The 23,036-nt window shown below is 42.6% G+C and overlaps 1 protein-coding gene across 1 annotated transcript in view; it reads left to right on the plus strand.

Annotated features, from left to right (window-relative positions):
• COL9A1 (collagen type IX alpha 1 chain) overlaps positions 1 to 19,290 on the plus strand; it is a gene marked incomplete at both ends in the record, with an annotated part of 83,927 nt that extends 64,637 nt beyond the window's left edge. Inside the window, 5 exons of the mRNA XM_079716709.1 lie at positions 2,478 to 2,624; positions 2,838 to 2,892; positions 4,541 to 4,729; positions 10,677 to 10,754; positions 19,094 to 19,290. Coding sequence (XP_079572835.1) covers positions 2,478 to 2,624; positions 2,838 to 2,892; positions 4,541 to 4,729; positions 10,677 to 10,754; positions 19,094 to 19,290 — 666 coding nt within the window. The remainder of the gene's footprint in view (positions 1 to 2,477; positions 2,625 to 2,837; positions 2,893 to 4,540; positions 4,730 to 10,676; positions 10,755 to 19,093) is intronic.
• Between the last annotated feature and the right edge of the window lie 3,746 nt (positions 19,291 to 23,036).

Below are 23,036 nucleotides of genomic sequence, written 5' to 3' on the forward strand. Positions count from 1 at the left end.
ATAAAATAAGAAATTTAAGATAATACAAGCAGAAAGCAGGAAGCTCAGACTTCAATCTCAAGTGCATCTATCACCAGTTTCCATTAATCTCCAAGTCTTCTTGTTTCTGGAACCCCGCCCCCGACTTCTCTCTGTCCTGGTCCAACGTGTCATCCTCGTGACAGCCAGTGTCATCTAGATGAAAAGATAAAGCCCACTATCTATTCCTCCTCTGCTTAAAACCCTTTAAGAATAACATTTTATAGAATAATTCAGACTCTTAGCAAATGTATACAAAGCCTTCAGTGAAGTGGTCTGAGCCTCACCAGCCTCACCTCCGACCTCTCTGGAACGCCATCTGTCTATGGTTCTTTTTACTTGGCACATGCTGTTCAATGCCTTGTGCTCTTCTTCTAGTCCAGGACACTCTTTCTCTTTCCTTAGAATAGTACCTCCTACCTAAGCTTTTAGCCGCATCCTCAGCTCAGCTTTCTCCGGGAGGACCCGCCCAGGCTTGGTTACAGTGCCCTGCCCTGGGCTCTTCACACAGCCCTGAGATGGAAATGATTACATTATATTATCTTACCTGTTTACATACTGCCTCTAAACCCCATGTGACAGTCTCAAGCTTCAAATAACATCTTTATGCCTAAGAATCTTTGACAGAAATCGTTTAGGATTGAGAACAATGTGAAGAGTAAACCTTGATAGAATTTGGTAATGGAAATCCTCCTTCACTGCCTAGAAATAATCAGTAATGTTCAAAGGTGAGAATTCAAGTTATAAAGGAAAAAAGTGGATGAACAAAGCATGTGTGAAAATGAGTTAATTTCATTTCAATTTGGATGTAATACTAGGAATTAGCTCTTGATTCATCACCTCCCTTCCTACCCCTGTCTTTCCTGACATGACCCAAGTAATACAGATGAAAGTGAAGTGCACCGTCCCAGAATCAGGGCAAAGAGTTACTAACAGAAAAGCTTTTCCTTTTCTCAGTGATTTCAGCAAGACAAAGCTGGTAAGTGGGTGTGAGGTCTGCACGCTGGTTTCTACATCAGCATATCCCTCCTCAAGTGAGGAATTCTTTCCCAAAGACCCAGGGCCCTTGTGACGTCCTGGTCATGTTGGCCCTTGATCTCTTCATCAAAAATGCCCTGCTGCTTGTTCTAGCAAAATTTCAGATGTTGCCAGCAAGGTAATACACTCTGAGTTGGCCTCCTTTGTTTTCCACCAGCTCTTTAGCGCATTCTGAATTCATTCTGGCTTCTCCTCCGGGTTTTTCTAGAAGTTGCTATGGTATTGCATACCAGTCACCCGACAGTTCCCCAGGCTTCGTTCCATAACACATGCTTAGCTTTCCCCCTTGACCCTGACTCTGGAAATCGTTTAAGCCATAATTTCTTCATAGAGGCAATTTTGACAGGTTGACTAAGATGAATATCAATTTTTTTTTTGTATAAAGCACACTCCGTGAGCTTTCTTTAGATGTGCCTAGTGAAAGCCTTGCTTCATCACCTTTATTTCTTCAGTTTAAAACATTTGAGCTTTTGAACAAGTTGGCTTTTCCTAGATAAATGTTGCATATGAAAAAGAAGCAGGATTGAGCTGCTTTATGAACATTCAGATCTTGAGCAGTGTTGTTCCCTCAATGTCTCCTGCGCTTTTATCTTCTCGTTTTTATTCTGAAAACTACAGTCCACTGAAACTACTTTGCCACAAATTCCACCAGAGGTAGTTTAAGAAAAAAATGAATTAATTTAGTCTCTCTTTAAAGCAGTTTTTGTAGATGAGGACTTTAAAGATGCTTTTAGTGGTCTGCTTTCAGAAGAAAAATTTAATTGGTATATGCTTTTGTGCCAAGAAAATAATTGGTTTATTTTTAACATCTTTAATGTTTAGATTTTTAACTTCCTCAATACTTAGATAAACTATGGACTCACTCTTTTTGTTCTGGCATTTTAAATGCATTGATTTAGTTTTATGTTAGTATTTGATAATTCCTGGATACATCTGGCTTCTTCAAATTCTTCTCCAAAGAATGTTATAAAGGCTAAATAACTTATGTTCTTGGAAATATCTTTATTTTATGCTTTCTATATTGGTGATATAGAATGTGACATGTCTTGTGAACTCAGTGGCCTTTCTGTGGCCAGAAAAAGTTAACACGTTTTATTAAAAATTAACGTGCTCTTAGAAGTGACTTAAAGTGTGAAGAATGTGGTTTTAAAATATATTCTTCCCATTAACATTTTGAAATAATAACTATACCCCAAAGAAAGACCTTTAAAACGTTTACTTGAGCTGGAATTCTAAGAGATTGGAGAGCTGCTGTGTGGCATTACGTGTGTTTACCTTGAGGGTTTGTAAGCTCTGAGCAAATGCGGCTTGGGAGACAGAGTGTAAGTAAACCCACAATTTCATGGCAGCGCTTGTATTAACATGAAGCAGACACATTCCTTGTGTCTAGCCTGGACTTACAGTGTGCCCTTGTGTTCCAGGCAGGTAGCCCCGGGGAGCCTGGCTTGAGGGGACCGGAAGGAAGCCGGGGGCTTCCTGGGGAGGAAGGACCACAGGGACCCCCTGGCCCGCGAGGCGTGCAGGGAGAACAGGGCGCCACCGGCCTGCCTGGGATCCAGGGCCCTCCGGTGAGTGCTGGGCAGCCCCTGGGGTTTCCCTGTGGGGACTCCATGCCCCGGCAGGGAGCGCGGGGGTAGGACCAGACCTCGCTCCTCAGCAGCATGGGGCCAGCTCTTCTGGTTCCAGCCACCTGGTTCCTTGCCCAGCCTGTCGGTTTACCATTAAACAATGTCCTCTTTGTGGTTCCGTATACAAACTGGCTTTTGTCTTTTCTGTCCCAGGGCAGAGCACCGACCGACCAGCATATTAAGCAGGTTTGCATGAGAGTCATACGAGGTAATAAATCGTCACCGCTTGGCTTTTTGTGTGCTTTAAAGGCGGGGGATTTTGAATAAGAGTAATTTCACGTCTGTTCCATACAATTTGTCGCCATGTGCAATAGCTTATAGCCTCAAGGAAAAATATTACCTTTCTGGGCTCGCCAGGATTTTTTTTTTTTTTTTTTTTTTTTACCAATGGGGTTAATTTACAAGAAAGCATGCACACACACACACACACACACAGATACAGACATTTTTTTTTTTTTGCGGTACGCAGGCCTCTCACTGTTGTGGCCTCTCCCGTTGCGGAGCACAGGCTCTGGATGCGCAGGCTCAGCGGCCATGGCTCACGGGCCCAGCCGCTCCGCGGCACGTGGGATCTTCCCGGACCGGGGCACGAACCCGTGTCCCCTGCATCGGCAGGTGGACTCCCAACCACTGCGCCATCAGGGAAGCCCGATACAGACACTTTTTCCCCGCCTTTGGAACACAAATTCTCAGGCTCTTTCCCCTCTTAATATTCTACCACTTGGTGTGTACCTGGCACTGACCTAGGCTCTCTCTATAGATTATATGAGAAGTAACTGGCAGAATTCTGCCCATAAGAAGCCTATGGAGATTGCTATTTATTATTTGATTCTGGTTGGAACCAATTCTTTCATGAAGAAACACTCATCTTTTGTGTGTTCAGGAGATAGTATAATTTGTCTAGTAGAATCATAGAGTTTTTCAGAATGAAATGGTCCCCTCTATATTTGAAAACCAGTATCGCAGACATCTTATCTTGAAAGGGTATTTCCAGTTTAAACATTAAGTGTTGAGAAAATTATGACTTTATGTTAACTCTTACTTAAATAAGGCCAACTTAGAATACCTGCATTTGAACAATTTAAAAATCTTGTTGAGAAATGTGTTTCCAATTCATTTTCTCCTTCACACCCTAAATTAAAAAAAAATTACACTAAAATATTTCCCCTATTTTAATGGGAAAATGTTCTTGTTCTCCATGGTTTTAGTGGATGTTTCTTAATCTATTTAATGCTTCCTGAAAGAACCTACACAGTTATGAAGTTTTAAGACAGGCAGTGACCATTCCTAAGAAGCAGGCTTTCTTTAATGTCTGGTGTCTCTTCCAAGCATGAAAAAACTTTTGAGAAGGAGAATTAATAGAAAGTCATGAATCCTCAGGGTATTTCATATAACTTAATATCTTCAAGCTAAAAACGTGAGCCTAGGTCTCAAATGGTATCTCAGTACTAATTCTGGACAATGTCCTTGCATCTGAGAAGCTTCTGGATGTCCACTTCTTCCTGTGTTGAGAAGCTCCCTTTCTTTTCGTCCTGGGTTTTCAGGTAACCAGCCAGGTTCAGGTGACACACTCCTCTCTTTGGACACCGCTCAGCCCTGAAGTTTAAGGTCTTTTATCCCCTTGTCTCAGAGCAGCAGGACCAGATCCATCCAGGGAGGGCTGAACAAAGCAGCACCAGTGAAACTTCCTGGCACAAAGCCCGTGGAAAATGACCCAGCTTTATTCAGGCCTCACCAGCAGTTCTGAAGCTCTGGTGACACATTTAGAAAAAAGGCACTTGAAATAGTTCTTTTTTCCGTTCGAATCCCTTTCATATTTCTGACTTCCCTGGACTGTTTTGTTTATTATCTTTTAGAGCATTTTGCTGAAATGGCTGCAAGTCTCAAGCGTCCAGACTCTGGAGCCTCGGGCCTCCCCGGGCGGCCTGGCCCCCCTGGTCCCCCAGGCCCCCCTGGAGAGAACGGTTTCCCAGGCCAGATGGGACTTCGAGGCCTCCCGGGCATGAAGGGCCCCCCCGGGGCTCTTGGTTTGAGGGGAGCGAAAGGTAAGGTGTTTTGTCCACGTGGAACCAGGAACACGCACTGGCTTTTTTCAGACGAATTCACTTGTCCTAAACTGCCAGGTGTCTATGAGACAAGAAGATGGATTGTTCTCTTTTGCTGTGGTGATGGTAAAGATTAGAAAACTATCGTTTGATATTTTCTTGACCTTGGCGTGTGACGACAGTAGACCCAATACCGGAATTAAGGTCCCTTGACTTCTGGTACTGATTTTTTACAGTTACACTGCTTTAATCATAGTTCCAGATAAACTTTACAGGATCTGGTAAAGGATCTTTGAAGTTTTGGGTTTTTTTTTTTTTTTTTTGAGACCTTAATATCATTGTAGAACTCTTCTAAGATGGCAACTGGCCCTTGAATGTTATCTGTTACTTCAAGCAACAAAATTTGTCAGCAGGACATCAGAAAAATCATAGCACGAGTCAAAGCCGCCTCCCTCTCCTTTTAAAGAGTGACATCGGATATCAGTTTTGCTGGTTTTTTTTTTTTTCTGGCTCTGAGGTACAACTTTATTCCTTATTTAACATGTGAGAGGGTGTGAGGGAGTTTGTTTCTTCTCCTTTTATTTAAAGCAAGTTAAGCCCTGGAAACCAGTATTTTGTAGGAAAGCAGGATTGTGAGCGTGTTAGGTATTCTGCAGGATTTGCAGAAGGACTGGCTGCCTCTGACGGTGTTTGCTAGGTGAGGTGAGTATGTCAGCACGGGGGCCGGTGGGCCTGGGATAATCGACAGAAGGGACTAAAAGTGCAGAGTTTCTGCATTGTGTTGAGTGACTGACAGCTCTCTGCGGGAACTTCAGAAAAACGTGGCGTCAAAAACAAGAGAGGGACTTCTGTTTTTTAGGCAGTGGTGCTCCAATTAGGGATAAATATTATGGTGTTAATGGTCAGAGGTCAAGCAAGATGCCTTTCGGGATCTGTAGATGAATGGCTGATGTGTTTGGCTCAGGACACCCTCAGCTGGAACAGTGTTGTTAATTATGTGTGTTTTTTTTTTTTTTTTTTTTTTTTGGCATGTGCAGAGCTGCGTGTTAAAAAAAAAAAAAAAAAAAAGAGCCCTAATTGGGGCCTCCTGTAAACCTGGCACAATTTCCATGTTTTTGGAGGCTGGACAAAATCATATGGAGAGAGCTCCGAGTTCACCTTAAAGAGGACTGGGCCTCTTCTCTGAAAGAACCCCTTAGCCATTCATTCATCTTGGCCCTGCTTTGAGCTTGCGTTCAGGAATCCATAGTGGAGGTGCTCTCCCTGTGGTCGGGCCCCGTTCACTCTGTAAACCATTCTAGGGAAATGAATGCTGTGGGCGGACTGCAGGCTGAGCTCATCCTGTTGTGCCCCAGCCCACGGATGACTCCTCTGCCTTGGGGAGTTCACTAAAGTGAACTAAAGTACAACGGTTCCGAAAAGGTGGTCCCTGCAGCATCAGCATCACCAGCGACCCCCTGAATCAGCAACTCTGGAGAGGGGCTCGCAGTGGAAATGCACAAGTGTAGGGTGGTCCTTACCCTACAGGCAAGGTCTCGCCTTCCCAGGGAAGGACCACCTTGTAGGGCTAAGAGGATCTCAGCCCTGTTTTCTCTGGCCAAAAGGAAGTCTCCATATTTGGGGCCGATCTTAACTTTGAGTTAGTAAGAGCCGGCTCCTGAAGTCCCATCTGATTTCCTAAGACAGGAAAGTGTCTGTGTACTTGCTCCCCCAGGAGAGCCTGCCGAGGGCTGCCTTCTCCAGCCTGGGCTCCACGCGGGACTGACCCACGGAGCTTTAAACACTGCTCATGTCTGGGTCCCGTGCCCAGAGATTTTGATTGACTTGGTCTAGGCCCCAGGCTTTGAAAATATTCCCCAGGTTATCTGAACGAGCAATCAGGGCTGAGAAGCTCTGGAAACAAAGGTGACATGATCTGGACACTTTCCGGGAAGCTGGGAATCGCAGTGTGGAATTGTGTCTGGGTTGCACCGGGTTGACTCCAGCAGTGAACCTTAGTTTGAAAGGAAGAAAAATATATTTCTATATTTGGAACCTGGGAAATGTCTCTGGCACTAAGTTCATTCATCAAGCAGAGTTCGATGTTATAAGGGACTTCCTCCTATTTTTACTGTGGTGTTTATGACATAGCCTATAATCTAGAAGTGAGATAGTTCTCTTCTTTTTTCTAAAGAGCTTTCTCGCCCTGCCCTCCTCCATACTTTTCTTGGCATTGGGTTCCTTTAAAGCAGCATCTCCTCTGAATTCTACTTCTTAAGATTTGGGGTGAGGGCAGAAAGGAATAATCAGATTTTCTATTTCAGTTGATGCTGTCATACATTTGGAGATGTATGGTTTTAGGTAATTGGACTTGACCTTTCTTGTCCACCACATAGATTAGCAGTCCTACTTAGTAGAAAGCACACAGTGTTCTACTACCCAAAGGTAGTAAAACAAATTTTCCTTGAGAATAAATACTCCACTGTTTGAAACTTAACTGTTCCACCAATCAGAGAAGAGACGTGTTTCATTGTCACCTGTTGCTTTTTTGTTTTCGTGATTAACAAAGAAGGGATGGTGGAAGTCTTGGTTTGCCATAGAGTTGCTTTGAGGGTCTTTTTCCAGAGAAATTCCTATGTAGATAAGTTTTATTAAAACAAATAAGTTTTACTAAAGCTTTTAACAGTTCAGGCTATGTCTTAATCAAATCACTGTTTTCTTCCTAAAAAGTTACTTTGAAAAACACAGTGGAACATTTTTAACAGGAGCTAGTAGAAAAAAGCCTCAGGCCATACTGAAAGCTTCCATCATGTTTGTGTATTTTTTGGTTTTCACCGACATGTTTTGCATACTTTTACACAAATGCATTAGAGCTGTGTGTTCATTTCATGTGATGCTTGAGCAGAAACACGAAAGGCACCTGACTGGCCCTGGGTCCGCTTTACTTAGGATTAAGTCAGTCTTTCATGTCATAAATACTCTTTTTAAATGTTCATGGTTTGTTAATTTTAAGTCCCTTTGAGGAAGGCTGTGTGTATTTTTAGATCTTCTAGTGGGGGTCAAGCAGACGTGTCCCTGTGTTAACGAAGGCTGGGGAAAGTACACCGGACGTATCTGAGACTCACCTTTTCCAGTACTAATCTGCTCACCTGGAGGTAGAGCATCAATTATAGCTTCCAAGTAGATGAAATCGAGAGCATTTTGGAGCAATGAGAATTTCTCTAGTTTCCCCAACTCTGTTTGTAAAGAACTATTTGTTGATTCAAACTGCCTATTCCCGTCATACCTTATCCAAAGCTTATTTTACAAGCTTTTTATATGTCTTTTCTGACAGTAGGCTAACAAAGGTGGACTTTGGTTCCCTGAGCCAGGTTTCCTATGTCTTGAAGGAAGACGTGACCAGTGTTTGAAGAAGTAGGTTAACCCTGGGGGTGGCAGAGCTGACACACGACGGCTGCTGCAGGTTGCAGTGTGGCTCTGTCCCGGGGCTCGTGGAAAATGTGTTTTCCCGTGACTGATCACCAAACACCAGTTTCAAAGCTAAGACGGGGTCTTTTTTTTTTTAATTTGGAGAAAATGTTATTTTGTATATCATACAGTGCTATTTATTATTGTCACCATGCTGTCTGTATTCCTTTTATTCTGTAGTATCCAAATATGCTGGCCATCCCATCCAATGAATTTTTACTTTCAGATCTTGTATTTTTCAGTTCTAGAATTACCATTTTTTTCCTTAAGAGTTTTCATATCTCTCCGGAAATTTCACATCACTTCGCCCATTATTTCCACCTTTTCCTATAAGTTTGCTAACATATATTGATATATAAAATAGTCCTTTTAAAGAGACCTTGGTCTTATTCCTTGCAAACAACATTTTGAAGTTGGTGTGGCTTCATGCTAGAGCATGCTGAACTGTCACTATCGCTGTGAAAGTTGCATTTTAATTTATAATCTTCACCTCGTGTCTTCAGAAAATGTTGCACATTCTCACTGCCAGCCTCAAAAATTATGAGGTGACATATTTAAATTTCTAAGTTAACAAGAGCGCTTAAGCTGTTAGTTTTAAAAATGCTAATTGTCATATCTTCCTAATACAGTAAGGCCATATTGACGATGAGTGTAAGAAGCAACTAGTTTATGTATGAGTTCAAGCTGAGCTGTACATCCTTTCACAGTATTTATAAAATTTAAATTGTTTTCAAAATGTAGTTGATTCACCATAAAAATGTTCACACAAGGACATTCACAGCTAAAGTTAAAGTATGGTAACTTTTAAACATTCAAGTCACAATTAGAGATTTTTGACTATTTGACAAATGCACAGATGGTTGTACAGATATTCTTCCTATTTTTGTTGTGCACTTGTGACTTTGTTTTGTAAATTGTAACAAACCTGTCGATCGATATTCAATGAGGTTGGGCGAATATTTGGAAAAAGTGATTATGTATAGAATTTGTTGCAAAATGCTATTGCATCTTGTAACAATGTAGTAAAATAATAATATACTACTGTACTAATGGGATAGTAGAACTGGTCTTGTACCAGGAGCAGCATACGTCATTTAGGACCAGTTAACTAAGGTATTAGGTCATCGTGTTAATGAGGCCAAGTTTCTAAGTTTGGTCTCTGCAGGGCCAGGATAATTCAGGTAACTTTGTTCTGTGGCTGCCGAATCCTCGAATTCAATCAACTGTCTTGCAAACACACATGGTTGGTTGCAATCCAAAGTACATTCCCTATAAATAATGAGAAGTGAAGTGGAGGCACTGATGACAATACACTTTAAATTTTGAGACTTCATTAATTTATTTTTGGTGATACTAAATTTACATCGTTCAAGAAATTAAAAAGTCTAAAAAGATATTTAGTGAAGAGTGTCTCTCCCACCCCTGTCTCCCATCTGTCTGGTTTCCTTTATCCTTCTCATTAGGGAATCGCTACTATTAGTTTCCTACATACCCTTACCAGTGATGCTATAAAGGATCTATGAATATATTTATTTTCCCTACATCCTTTTAACAACAAATCATGCTGTCCTTTAGTAAGTGATCTGGGCCTTGCTTTTTTCACTTACCAATGTTTTGGGGATCATTTCAAAAACCTTTCTGGGTCTTCTTCACCTGTGCATAGTATTCTGCTCTGTGGAAGTACCATGGTGTATTTAACCCTTTAATGGATATTTAGATTGTTTTCAATCTTCTGTTCAATTTTTTTTCATGTTGGATTTGCATATTTCTGATTAAACTTATTCCTAGTTATTTAGTAAGTTAGTTGCTATTACAAATGGGATCTGTTTTCATGTTGGATCTGCATATTTCTGATTAAACTCATTTTCCTAGTTATTTGATAATTTAGTTGCTATTACAAGTGGGATCTTTGTTCACTACATCTTACCACTGACTGTTGTTTGTATATATGAAAATGATTGATTTCCATGTATTTTGTACCTTGCTACTTTACTGAATTCTCTGACTGCTTTTAGTAGATTTTGAGTTGATTTTCTAGGGTTTAAGATAAGCAGTCATATCATCTGAAACTAGGGATGGCTCAAACCAAATAATAAATAATAATGATCAAGTGGGCATCTTTGTAATGTTCTGGCTATAATGAAGCTGCTCTTTCTGTTTCTCATTAAGCATTATGCCAGCTTCAGGGCTGAGATAGATATACTTTATCATGTTAAGGAAATAGTCTGAGTCTTATTTTATTGACTGTTGTATCAGGGATGCATGTTTAATTGTCAAATATCTTTCCAGCATCTACAGATATGATCATTTGATTTTTTCCCCCTTAGATCTCTTAATATAATTAACTTGATTTTTGCCTTGCTACATACTTACTACGACCTACATTGTGGCAACTTCCTACTTTTTGGTTTCTGAATGTAGGCTTTGCTTTAAGTTTAAAAATATGGAACTTTATTTTTATAGACATATAGAAAAATAACATTTCTCTTATGAAACGCAGGTGACATGGGGGAAAGAGGTGAACGTGGCCCCCCAGGAAGAGGTCCCAAAGGTTTGCCCGGGACTTCAGGTCTCCCAGGTAAGAATAAACAGGATGAGGGGGGAACTTGGTAGCCAGTGGGTGGTCTGAATCGGATCACATTTTAAAGAACGGCTTTGTTTACCTCTGCTTATCATGTGTTGTGCAATAATGGCTGGCATGGATCTTTCAGGACCAACTTTAGTGAAGATTTAAATAGTCGGTAAATCACGTCTGTATTCTTTGAGAGAAAATACATGTCAGGGCTTGAAATATTACTTTCTTTCTTTTTTTTTCTTACATCTTTATTGGAGTATAATTGCTTTACAATGGTGTGTTAGTTTGTGCTTTATAACAAAGTGAATCAGTTATACTTATACATATGTTCCCATATCTCTTCCCTCTTGCATCTCCCTCCCTGAAATATTACTTTCTTGAATATATACTTTAAAAAATAGTGTCAAGGTCCAACCACAATGCACTCGTTATAAAATTCTGAATGAATGGGGTCCTGTCCACTTCTAGCCCAGTTGAGAGTTCCCTCTTCTTTTCTTTTAAACCAAAAAGTCAGAGCAGCAGGAAAACGAGTCCACGCCTTCAGCTATTCGTGACGCATGGGGAGTAACTGACATCTTATTCGAAAAGCTTCTCCTTCAAACATCCAGACCCTCCAGAGGCCCACATCCCAAAATAAATAAACCTGAAACATTCCTACTCACGGAAGTCATGCCCAAGGACGCATGCCAGCTGGGTCGACCAAGGTGACAAAGTGGCCTCTGTGTGAGAGCCCGGGTCCTCTCACTGGCCGTCTGTTCTCTTTACACACTGGTTACTCTGTGGCCGGAGTCCAGGCTGCTGCACGTTGGGAATGACTGCCAGGTCCAACCACAGAAGCAGCCTCGTGGGCTGAAAGCCAGTTCAGTTGAAGAGCATGAATGGCCTGCAGTCTCCCAGCAAACGCTGTGATCACTGCTGGGCCAGGGCTCAGGAAGGGCCCCAAAGCTCTGGGGAGACCAGTCCGGGGAGGGGGGCTTGTGCAGAGGGGTGCCCCACACTCCCACAGTGGATTTGGAAAACTTGGTTGAGGGAAATGTAGCAAAAGAAATGATCGTTTTCTAATTCTGCTGGAGGCTTACATAGCCGATTGTGGCTATCATTGCAGCCTGAAGCATCATTGCTTTCTAATTATCCATTGCATTGCTCCTGGGTTTGGCTTTCTCATTTAAAAGAATTTTTAAAAAATACGAATACATTTGGAGATAGCTCAAACACTGCCTTTCTAAAACGGTGATTCGCGGGCTGTTTTGTGATTGGAAAAGGAGAGAAAACCTGGTGGAGTTGAATGGGACCCAGACAAGAAGATTTTAGTAAACAAAGTCTGGATTCATTGATGGATGTTTAGAAGAGAGAAGAGGAAAATAGAATTTACCGAGTTCTCTTCTCCTTTATCAACGGTAGGAATAGGAGGTTTGAAAGCTGATAAAATATCATCTTTGCCATTTACTTAGTTATCTATGTATTTACAGGAGAGACTGACGATTTCTCCTTTGCGCATTTGGTTGACAAATAACAGTTCTTGGATCAGCAACTTGCGCTATTAGCACGATTTTCCTTTAACAAAAATACATGATCATTTCTGGTGACTCTTATTTTAAAAAAATCTGTTGATAAACCCCATTTTGAGTTTAAAAAATGGGAAGATCGAGAAAGACCAGCTTGGATTTGTGCAGTGTCCCGGGCTGCCACGAGGGGGCGCATTATGCCTCACCTCGGGCTTGCCTGGTGCTCCTGGGCCCTTGCTCTGCCCCAGGGGGCTCCACGGGTTTGCTTTTTAGCACACCTGTCATCTGTGCGGGCGAGTGGTAAGGTAGGGCAAGGCACCTCTGGCATCTCTGCCTGGCCCTATTGCATTTCCCTTATGACAATGGTTCAATTTGTTGCAGCTGGTCTTGGAATTAAGACTTAAATCTGATTTCTTAAAAAGCTTCGTGGGCTCCCCAGTTCAGGACCCTGAAACCTGCCCTTTTCCGTTTCCTTTCTGCCGTTTGCCAGCCCTTGCCCCTCCCTTCCTGGTACCACTTGGAAATCTGGTCTTCCTTTTTCTGTGCTTTTGTTACATTTTCATTGAGAGGATATTTGACATTATTTAGTGAAAAATCGGAGTTACAGATTATTCTTGAAGAAATCAAGGCTAGCTTTCTGAAGCGTGCAGTTTCCTCAGTGCTTTACCACACAGGCTCAAAGGGTCCATATTTATCAGCCTCCTTGAGGCACCAGCTGAGCTGGGGCTTTGGTTCGGGGTCAGCTCACATGCCCTTGTCTACACCTAAATGTACTCAGATGACAGTTTCCCAAATCCATCAAGTCCCTGAACAAGAGCTTTTAGGGCCATTCCGCCTCTAAAGGGAGTCCTCTGAAAGTGGACCCTTGGGAGTGTGGATCCCATAAATCAGACATCTGGGCTCAGATCCTCACTGTCACTTACTAGCTTTATGACATCGCGCAAGTTCTTGACTGCCCAGCGCCTGTTTCCCCACTTACAAAAGAGTGATAATACTCAATAATCACATCTCCCGGAGAGGCTAATCCTGAGAATTAAAGAAAAATCAATCCATGTAGAGTGCTTAGGACAGGTTCTGGCTATAGTGGGTGCTCAAGAAATGTTAGTTATTGGTACTATTATTAACGTACCAAATGCACTTTTGCGTTTTGAGGTAGATGAAGGTGAGAGGTGGACCCTAGTTCAGTCCCTGTGGCTTTCCCCCTGGCTCTCAGGAAGAAGATGCTACTCGTCTGTCAGCCGGCACCACCTCTGACATCTCAGACCTTCCCTCCGTGAAATCTACTTCAACTCCAAATCACAAATGCAAAGTGCCGGGTCACAGTAAATCATGTCATTAGTTCATTATCCACTGAGAGGCTGGGCCATTTTTCATTTCCCCCGTAGAGCTTGGAATGTGATTAGGAATATGATTTCTGGTCTCTCACAAACATGACCTTACGAGGACTTCAGGACCTGGGGGGGACCTTCACCAGGGCTGTGTTCAGGAACTTGTCTGAAACCTTCTAGGTAAATATACGTCTTATGTAAAGGAAGGAGCCTGCAGAGCAGGATATTCTGTGACCCCCTTTGTTGTCCCGATTGTTGGATTTGGGACTCGAATCGTCCTGAGTGGAAAGAAAATCCTTTGGTCATTTATCCTTGGAAAAAGGTAACTAATACCTTCATGATCTGTCAGTTGTCAGGCCTGCTTTATTCTTTCTGGACTGTTTCAGTTCTTGGTCTCCCGTCCTTCTCTCAGCTTGTTCAGTGTTAAGTATCACGTGCCCTTTGGGTTTGTGATGGTACATCGCCTAATATGGACCACGGGTTATTATTATGACCATGACATGGACTGTCATTTGGGCTGTAGTGATCTGTTGTCTAAACGTAGACCTAAATCATCTCGCTTGCTTCTCGCCTGCAGCCGGAAGCCGGCAGGGCAGATGCGTAAGAAGGATGGGCTCCGTAATGAGGCTGCCCTGGGGTAGCTTCTGCCGTGTCACTCATTCTCAGCTCCGCCACCTCTGTGTACTCAGCTCCTCCCCCGCACATTGGGGGGTTATACCCCTACCTGCCCTGCGGACTCATCTAGGAGGGTCTGTGGATGTGTTAATACATGGAAAGCACTTAGGTTAGTGCCTGGCTTATGGCAAACATTCTGCAATTTTAGCTCATTACCATTATTATTATTTTTCTTCCTTTTGTATCTGAAGAAATACAGAGTTACAAAGGTCACAGGCCCTGACAAAGGTCTCCCAGGTAGTAAGTGACAGAGGCCAGTGTTCACACGTCCAGGTTCACGTCGTGGACAAAATGATGGCCTGGTGGTCTGGACGTATGCTGAGTCTATCTCGCCGTCCTGGCATCTGACTTCAGCATGACCCCCTTTTTGCCTCTCTCGTGGAGCTGTGGGGACCACATCGAGCAAGGCCCCTGGGACCTTAGACCCCATCCCTGCCCCTACCTCCTGTCTCCTACAAGAGGCCTTCGGTGGGTTGTTTGATGGCTGTCTCATCACCAGGAACTGTTTGCCTGCCTGGTCCACTGGGGACTAGTTCCTTGGCACCCTGGGGATTTGAAGGAAAAATATTTGAGGGTGGGTCTTGACTTCCTCTTTGCGCATCTAAACGCACTGGGGGAAGGAGAAAGTTAAATGACGGTCGTGTGTGAATGTGACCGGGACGTTAGAGCTGACTTGTGCTCATCGTGCCAGGTTTCTTGTGCAAGATTTGCAGATAGGTGAGATTCACTTGTGAACACTGGGTGGAAAAAGTCCCCAAGCGCAAGGGGCACACCCGTTTTAGGCGTATGTATAGCAGTAGTCATTTGTCCTCTGTTTCTACTGCTGTCCTGTTTCCACTATTTTATTCGGTCGTGGGCATCTTATGTAAACAGGCCACTTTATACACCACATCCTTAAACATATGTGCCTTGTCAAGCACCACGAGAGTTAGCTCGGTACAAGGTGAGAAATGTAAGAAATTCCCTATTTAATGCTGAAAATTATTTCCAGGTTTTGTTTTGTTTTTAAAGCCTGCCATGTACAGCCCCTTTTACTTCGTAGCAGGTATTATTTATTAGCTCCCAAAGAATGTTCCGGCCAGGATTCACCTCTGTCGGTGTAACTCGACTGCCCTCTCCTGTCAGCTCAGAGAATGGCACAGACATTCATTAAAAAAAAAAAATCATGAAAAGTTTGGCAATAACATTTTACAGGTCCTTGAAATTTCAGAAAACTGTGTAATCATGAGGCAGTTAGTGTAGCTAACACACCCATGAGGTAGGCAAAGCATAGTGAGAACAGTTCAGATCCGTGCTTTCTCTTCCTCATAAGGGTTGAAAAGTGGTTTATAAGGGCTTCCCTGGTGGCGCAGTGGTTGAGAGTCCGCCTGCCGATGCAGGGGACACGGGTTCGTGCCCCGGTCCGGAAGGATCCCACATGCCGCAGAGCGGCTGGGCCCGTGAGCCATGGCCGCTGAGCCTGTGCGTCCGGAGCCTGTGCTCCGCAACGGGAGAGGCCACAACAGTGAGAGGCCCGCGGACCGCAAAAAAAAAAAAACAAAAAAAAGAAAAGTGGTTTATAAATATTTGCTAATGCGGCTGCTGGACTTCCTGAAGGACTTGGTGTCACCCCCAAATTTGGCTCCCACATAATATTCTTAGAGTGCCTTGGAGGGTAAATGCCCAGGGTTAGGGCTCACCAGAAACTCATAAGCTGTTATGGGAAGGCTGGTTTTTTTCTCTGGCTATTTTTACAGGGTGAAACCTCAGAAAAATACCTTTAGTCACTTGTGATAGTTAGAGTTGCAGAAGGATCGTTAGTAATGCTTGGCTACCGTGTCTCTTTCTGCCTCTCAGTCAATCCAGGCTCAATGAATGAAACCACACACACACACACACACACACACACACACGCACGCACTCATGGATGCACCTTGTCAGAGTTAGCAAATCAGTAGGTGTGGAGGCACAGTTCAGATGGAGTGGGGGTCCAGGGCCCTCATTTCTAACTCCAGCGCTTTCTAGCCATGTGACTGTGTGACTCTGGACAGTGATGTCACCTTCATGCTCTCAGTTTACACACCAGGAAAGTGGGATCGCCAGTGAGTGGCACAGGGTAGAGAGAATGCTGGTGGGACGATGATGACTTACCCAGCGCTCCAAAGAGCAACTTGCTGTGTTTGCCAGAGGAAGACTTGGACTCGCTGTGCTTTTCTTAGAATAAGTCCAGGGGAGACAGGACGGTTTCATCAACTCTCCTTGGAGGATAAGCAGGAATCTGGAATAAACTGTCATTGAAAACACCCTCTCCTGGATTGTGTTAAAATGGGGGAGCTCAACTTGAAAAAAAAGTTTTCCTCCTGCTTTTTCATATTGCTTGTGTAGTAGAAAATAAACTCCCTGAAATTTTAGGTCTTAGGCAGGAGGCTGGCGTTACACATGTTAAAAAAGTAAATTAGTGGCTAAAGACGGAGAGCTATTTATTTAAAAACTCAGCTTCTGAGTTGCCCTTGAAACGACCAGAGGTCTGGCAGCCCTGGCCCGTGTTCGCCATGGAATCGGGGACATGCTGGCATCCACTCTCCAGGTCACCGCATGCCTCAGCCCCTCCTGCTGTCTCCATAACCCTGATGTGTTACAGCTTCCATTACGTCTGTGGTCTCCCGTGAAGACAGAGGGCGAATTTCTTAATCCAGGGCAGTTTCTTCACTACATCAGGAGTCAGTGAACTTTTTGGGTAAAGGACCATATTCTTTGAGCTCTGCAGGCCAGGTGGCTTCTGTTGCCGCCCACACCTGTGCCCTTGTAGTGCCAAAGCAGCTGGGGCAACATGGAAACTAATGGTCATGCTGTGTTCTGATGACACTGGTTACAACACAGGAGCTGCCCATCCCAACCTACACTCCCTGCCCCTGTGGTCACTGCGTGTGCCACCTCGCCTTTGGGCATTTTCTCCCCCTAATCTTGATTTGATTTTTGTTAAGGCACCCTGGTATATCTCAGCAGGAGCTCTGCTGATAGGGTGCATGAAAATCAGCTTTTAAATGCATTTATATCTGACCTATCTTTTTAATCCTTAAAAGATCAACTTAACCTTCAACCGTCCCGGTGCCAGGAGATCTGAACAGGCTCTGCTAAAGGCACGGTTCTGCTGAAGCCTTGTTGATGGGTGCTGTGGATTAGAGAGACTTTCTCAGGTGCCTTGTCTTGAGAGGGAAACACAGAATCATCTGCTTCATCGCAACTTATTATAGTAAAATGAAAGCTCATGGGATAAATGAAGGGAAATTACTTACATCTGCTTGTCTACAGCCTTGAGATGTATAGAATCAAAGATAATTATTCTCTGAAAACTTAGTACTGTTTTGTCCTGTAATGTTGCTTTGTGTGGATCTAATTGTAAATAAAGCAGGAAAAATGAGGGGTTATATCTAAAGCAGGATCTCTAACCTAGTTCCCTTCTAAAAGTATGTGGGCTGTGTAATAAGACAGCTTAATCAGACCAGATCACTGTAATGAGACCAACAAAAAACACATGTAATAAGACCACTAACATAGGAAAAGAAAACTAAAAACCATCAAGAAAGAAGGAAAGGAAGTCAACCTAAGTAAATATATAGTTGAACATAATAGATTTGGTTTTCAACTTTTTGGTTGAACAGCCAAGTTAAAACAGTTGACACGAATGAGGATGTGTGCAAGACTGTATTATCCTGGCACAGACGATTCCTTTTACACGGCTGTCTTATTGCCACCTTTGCAGTAATAGTATGACAGCGCTGCTGGTGAGATGAAGTAAACGTTCACAGAAATGTCTCTCGGTTACGGGAGCCGTGCCACCGTGCCTCACTGGTTCGTGGGTGAACCAAACCACCTCTGGACTTGACAAAAGAAAGGGACGCCCCCAAGAAACCTGGGACACCGTGTAGTTCCAGTTGGGGTAAAGCCCCTGATGAGAGGAATTTCCGGCAGCTTTGCAGGGTGCATTGCACAGTCTTCTAAGAGACGTGAATCAGTAGCATTCTAATAGTCATTTATCGGGTGCATTCAGGCTTGGAATTTAATGATCAGGCAGGCATCATCCGTCCTGTAGAGGAAGAGACGGGGAGGTGAGTGCCTTGCTGATGTCACCTGACTCATAAATGGCAGAGCTAGAACTTCCAGCCACCTGTCTGCATCTTCCCACCACCGAGCTGTACATCTCCCTGCCCGGAAATTGAGGACCCACTAGAAATAAGGGCAGATGCTAGCAGAGTGCTATTCAAAGAAACCCAACATGAGCCACATGAGTTGAGTGTATAATTTTAAATCTGCTAGTAGCCACGTTAGAAAAGTCCAAAGAATCAGGTGAAATTCATTTTAATAATATTTAATATGTATATTTATAGTATGATTTAATAATTATTTAACCCAGTGTCCAAAATATTATAATTTCATCATGTAATAAGTACCAAAGTTATTAATGATTTATTAAAAAATCGAAGCCCAGATGTGTTTATCACTTACGGTTCACCCCCGATTTGACATGGCCACGTTCCCAGGCTTGATAGGTGTCTGTGTAGAGAGGCTACCATACCGTGCAGTTCAGCTCCTCTGATGGAAGGAGGGGTGAGAGATGTGAGGTCTCCTAACACTTTTAATTTTGAAGCAACACAACTTCAATGAAGGAATTTTATTATATCATTATCTTTATCATCATCATCTGCTTTAATCATCCTCTGTCATTTCTAAAAGCATTTGTTAAGGGGCTCTGTACACGCTGTCGGGCAGTGGGCAGGGTGGAGGGTCTAGTGCCTTCTGCGTCTCTAGCCATGAGGGGACTCCTGCTCACATGTGCATCTTCTGTGTCTTTCAGGTGACCCAGGTCCTGCCAGCTACGGGAGGAATGGCCGGGATGGTGACCGAGGCCCCCCAGGGGTGGCAGGCATCCCTGGTGTACCCGGTCCCCCGGGACCTCCTGGCCCTCCTGGTTTCTGCGAGCCAGCCTCCTGCACCTTACAGGCTGGGCAGCGGGCATTTAATAGCAAAGGTCCAGATCAATCAAAGGCTTAGTGCAGCACGGCTGTCTGCACAAACCATGCCTGGCGAAGGGGTTGGAGGAGAAACACCCGCAGAAGCCAGGGCACAGGTGATGGTGCATTACCTTCAATGTTATTCTATTGATAGAAGCCCCACCTGACCATCAGATTTAGAACAATGGTGCTATTCAATAAATCCTCTTTCCTTTTCACTTGGAGAGGAGCCACAGAGTCATCAATCAAACAAACAAAACCTTCCCTTGAAGTGAACTGATAGTCCTGTCCCCAGGATCTTGAACTTCCGTGTGCTATCTGTGTGTGTCATGTCGTGGGCCACTGAGCCAATAAACAAAAACAGCTGTTTGGTTTACCTCAGTTGCAGCAGTTATTTTCATTTTTTATTGAGGGCTTGTTCTCAGATGATAGTTTCAACTCTGTGATTACCAGACTGGTTATGAAGAAGCCCCACCACTGTCAATAGAACTGGTGCTCAAAACGCCCATCACTGTGCTCTCGGGAGGGCCAGGGATGCTGTGCCGCTTGCAGCGGTTTACATGCTGCATGTGTGGGTTCTCGGCATCAGCTTGAATTTTTGTTGAACTGTACTGTATCCCAAACCCGCTAATATTTTGGGCTCTTCTGTGTGAAAGCAAAGAAGGAATTTTAATATCCTGCCATTCGTAAGTTTTATTGATGAGGTTATTTATTTTAAAGGTTTGAGGTAACGTCTCTGGTTGTACCAAAGAAGCAATAAATACGGTTTCTTGATCTCTTGCCATGTTTTCTTATAGTCATGTTCAATGAAAAAAAGTCACTGAGATTATTTAGATACTTAAAACTTTCCTCATTTCTGTAGGCTTATGTTTATAATGTTAGTGATTTATTCTACAGAGAAATTCAAACGCACTTACTGTTCCCCAGAGGGTGTTGTTTTGTGACACAGTTCTTGGTATGTATGTGTTTGTGGGGGGACTGGGGGGAGATGGGGAGGCTTCATGGACCTTTCTGAAATGAAATGAAAACTATGAACCCATACCCCAGAAGAATGCACAAATGCATGTACGCAAATCTGCTTGCATGCTATGTCAGAGATTTCACGGGGCCCCTAAGCTTAACCGTGCTTGGTTTCTAGGAGTGGAACCACTGACTTCATTTCAATGGTGCATTAGCGCCCTCCTATTTAGAACTTCACCGATGCAAAAATGATTTGTGTTTTGCCGTTTTTCTTATAAAGGCAGCTCAGCTGAAGCACTGTATTCTTATCAATAAGATAGGTATTGCCTGACCACTCAAGCACTTTATTACTACTTACATAATCACATTGGCCTGCTGTTTTATCAACAACATCTATGTTAACTATCGTTCAGACTTAATATATTCACTTTATGTCACAGTGCATACGACTGACTTGTCCCAGGCCATAGCACTGCGCTCCAAACAGCCAACATCTTTTTAGTTTATGGCACTCAATTCTCTCACGTCAAGGGGAGTGAGCCTCAATAGGATCTTTGATGCCATGTTTTTTCCTCAGGTGTACTTTCTCTACATTTAAAAACTTTAGCCTGATTCGTTTGGTGAAATCAATCATTATATAGTCTGTACTTGGGATTCTTTAAAACTGCTCACGGCATCTAGTTCTGTGCTTCTGGTATGGATTGTGTTTAAGGGAAATAATTCCAACTTGGCTGCAATAGATTAGGGCCATTTACACTCTGGGAAGGATGGTCTTCCTGCTTGGGGAAGAGAGAATCTTGGGAAGCAGAGACATCTGTCATAACTACTTAAAATTGTCTTCATATGAATGGCAAACCTTTTCAGGTACTGTGGCATAGAGTCAAATAAATGCAAAGAAATTGCCTTGTCTTTTCACCAAGGTGGTTTTATTTTAACTGGAGTAACATAGTCAAATACAACAAAAGAAAAATTAGATAACCAAATAAATATGTTTCTCAGTTCTATACTTTCAGATTCATAAGAAAATTAAAAAAAATAAAATTTCAAAGAAAAGTTGAATCAACTGTTTTCCAAACTTGATATACAAAAGGCAGTACAGCAAGCTTCACAGATACAGCAAGACTGGAAACAACCACTTACAGAAAGATTGGGCAAAATGAGCACATTCCAATAGTGGGAACAAATTCCAAATAGTGGGAACAATCCCCTGTAAATCCAGTTCGGTCAAATAGTTTACAGAAGCATACTTGACTGAGAAATTGCAAAGAAAAGCATCTCACAGATCCTCTCCATGAAAGAGAGTTGATGAATACTGAATTAGACCAAATCTCTCTCTCTAGCAAAACAGAAATCTTCAAAACCTTTGGGATATTTTTCGAAGTTGGATGAAGTGTCAGAGTTGCTGAGAAGAGTGTGTGAATAATTACAGGTGGTTAGAAACGGGCATGTCACTTGCCCAAGGGCAAATGATTTACTTCCTGTCAGTGCTTCTATGGCATCGTGATCTGATTTTCATCCCAAAGATCTGACAGGTTGGTTAAAAACTATGGACATCACTTCCCAGGGTGACTGAGCACATCAGTTGCCTGGCATAGTTTGAGATAATTGACTTTGTCAGGCCGAAGCGTATGAATGAGTAGTCACATCAGTTTCATGACTGATTTGATTATTCATGGACACTTAATGCTTCAAGCTGACTAAACGAATATTGCTATTCTTAAACATCATAAATAAAATCTGATTTACTTGCAGCCTGAAATAAGCTGAATGTAAATCCCTGTTTTAGAAGATCACCTCTGATTGTAGGGTTTAATTTTTTGGCTATTACAGTCTCTCTGATATCCAACATCTCTGGGTTTAAAAATAGACCAATATAGGGGGAAGATCACTAGAAATACATAAAATCACACCAAATATCAAGAAAATTGCTTTTAAACATTTTCTGGGAGCCCTGGCAAAAGCTGTGAAAAAGCAATATTAAGAAAAAAAATACTAGCCAACTAGGAATCCTGCTGTTTACAAACAGGGAATGGACATAAATTATTTAAAATATCTTTTCAGAAGAAGAAGATTTGTGTTCAATAAATATAGGTCAAGTCTCTCTGTTTTTTTCCTAGAGTAAAATAGATACTTTTCAGTGGTGTACTGAGTCTTTGTTAGTGAGCTTGTGATCTAGGACATGGCAGTATTAATGCATATGGCTCGGTAAATATTAAATCAAAATTGGTTTACCATAAGAATATGTGACTATAAATACACATGCCCAAATGCTCTTTAAATGATTAACTAGAGGAACTGTAATGTATTTGTTAGATCTGGTTATCAGAAAGAGGATGCTGACTGATCCTATTTTTAATCATAATAAGTGGGAATCCATGCTAACTTTCCCCTTAGCAATGCCTTCACATCTTGCTCTTGATGCCAAGTTTTCTAAGAATACCTAGAGAAAGAACAAATGATGGAAACTGGCTCCAAGAAACTAACTTTTTTAAAGATTTATTTGAAATTTTCTCTGACCTCTAAGTTGAAAATTCTTGTATGAAAAGATTTGAAAGTATCTTAGAGATATCTTAGAGACCACATGGTCAATTTATATACTATGTCATAAGGGGACCTGAGGGTGAGGACAGTTAAGAACTACAAAAATCGTTTCCCAGTCTAAGCGGACATCTAAATCCACTGGGATGTTTTCATGTGATTCATCTCAGTTAAGGAAACATGCTGTGTATTTAACCTTTCGTCGCCTATTGGCCTGTCACTCATGATGGAAGAGCTTATGTTTATGAGAAAAGTTAACTGTGACATTTCTTGTCTTGCTCAAGCCCA

Source organism: Hyperoodon ampullatus (assembly GCF_949752795.1).
Source record: "Hyperoodon ampullatus genome assembly, chromosome: 12".
Taxonomy (NCBI): domain Eukaryota; kingdom Metazoa; phylum Chordata; class Mammalia; order Artiodactyla; family Ziphiidae; genus Hyperoodon; species Hyperoodon ampullatus.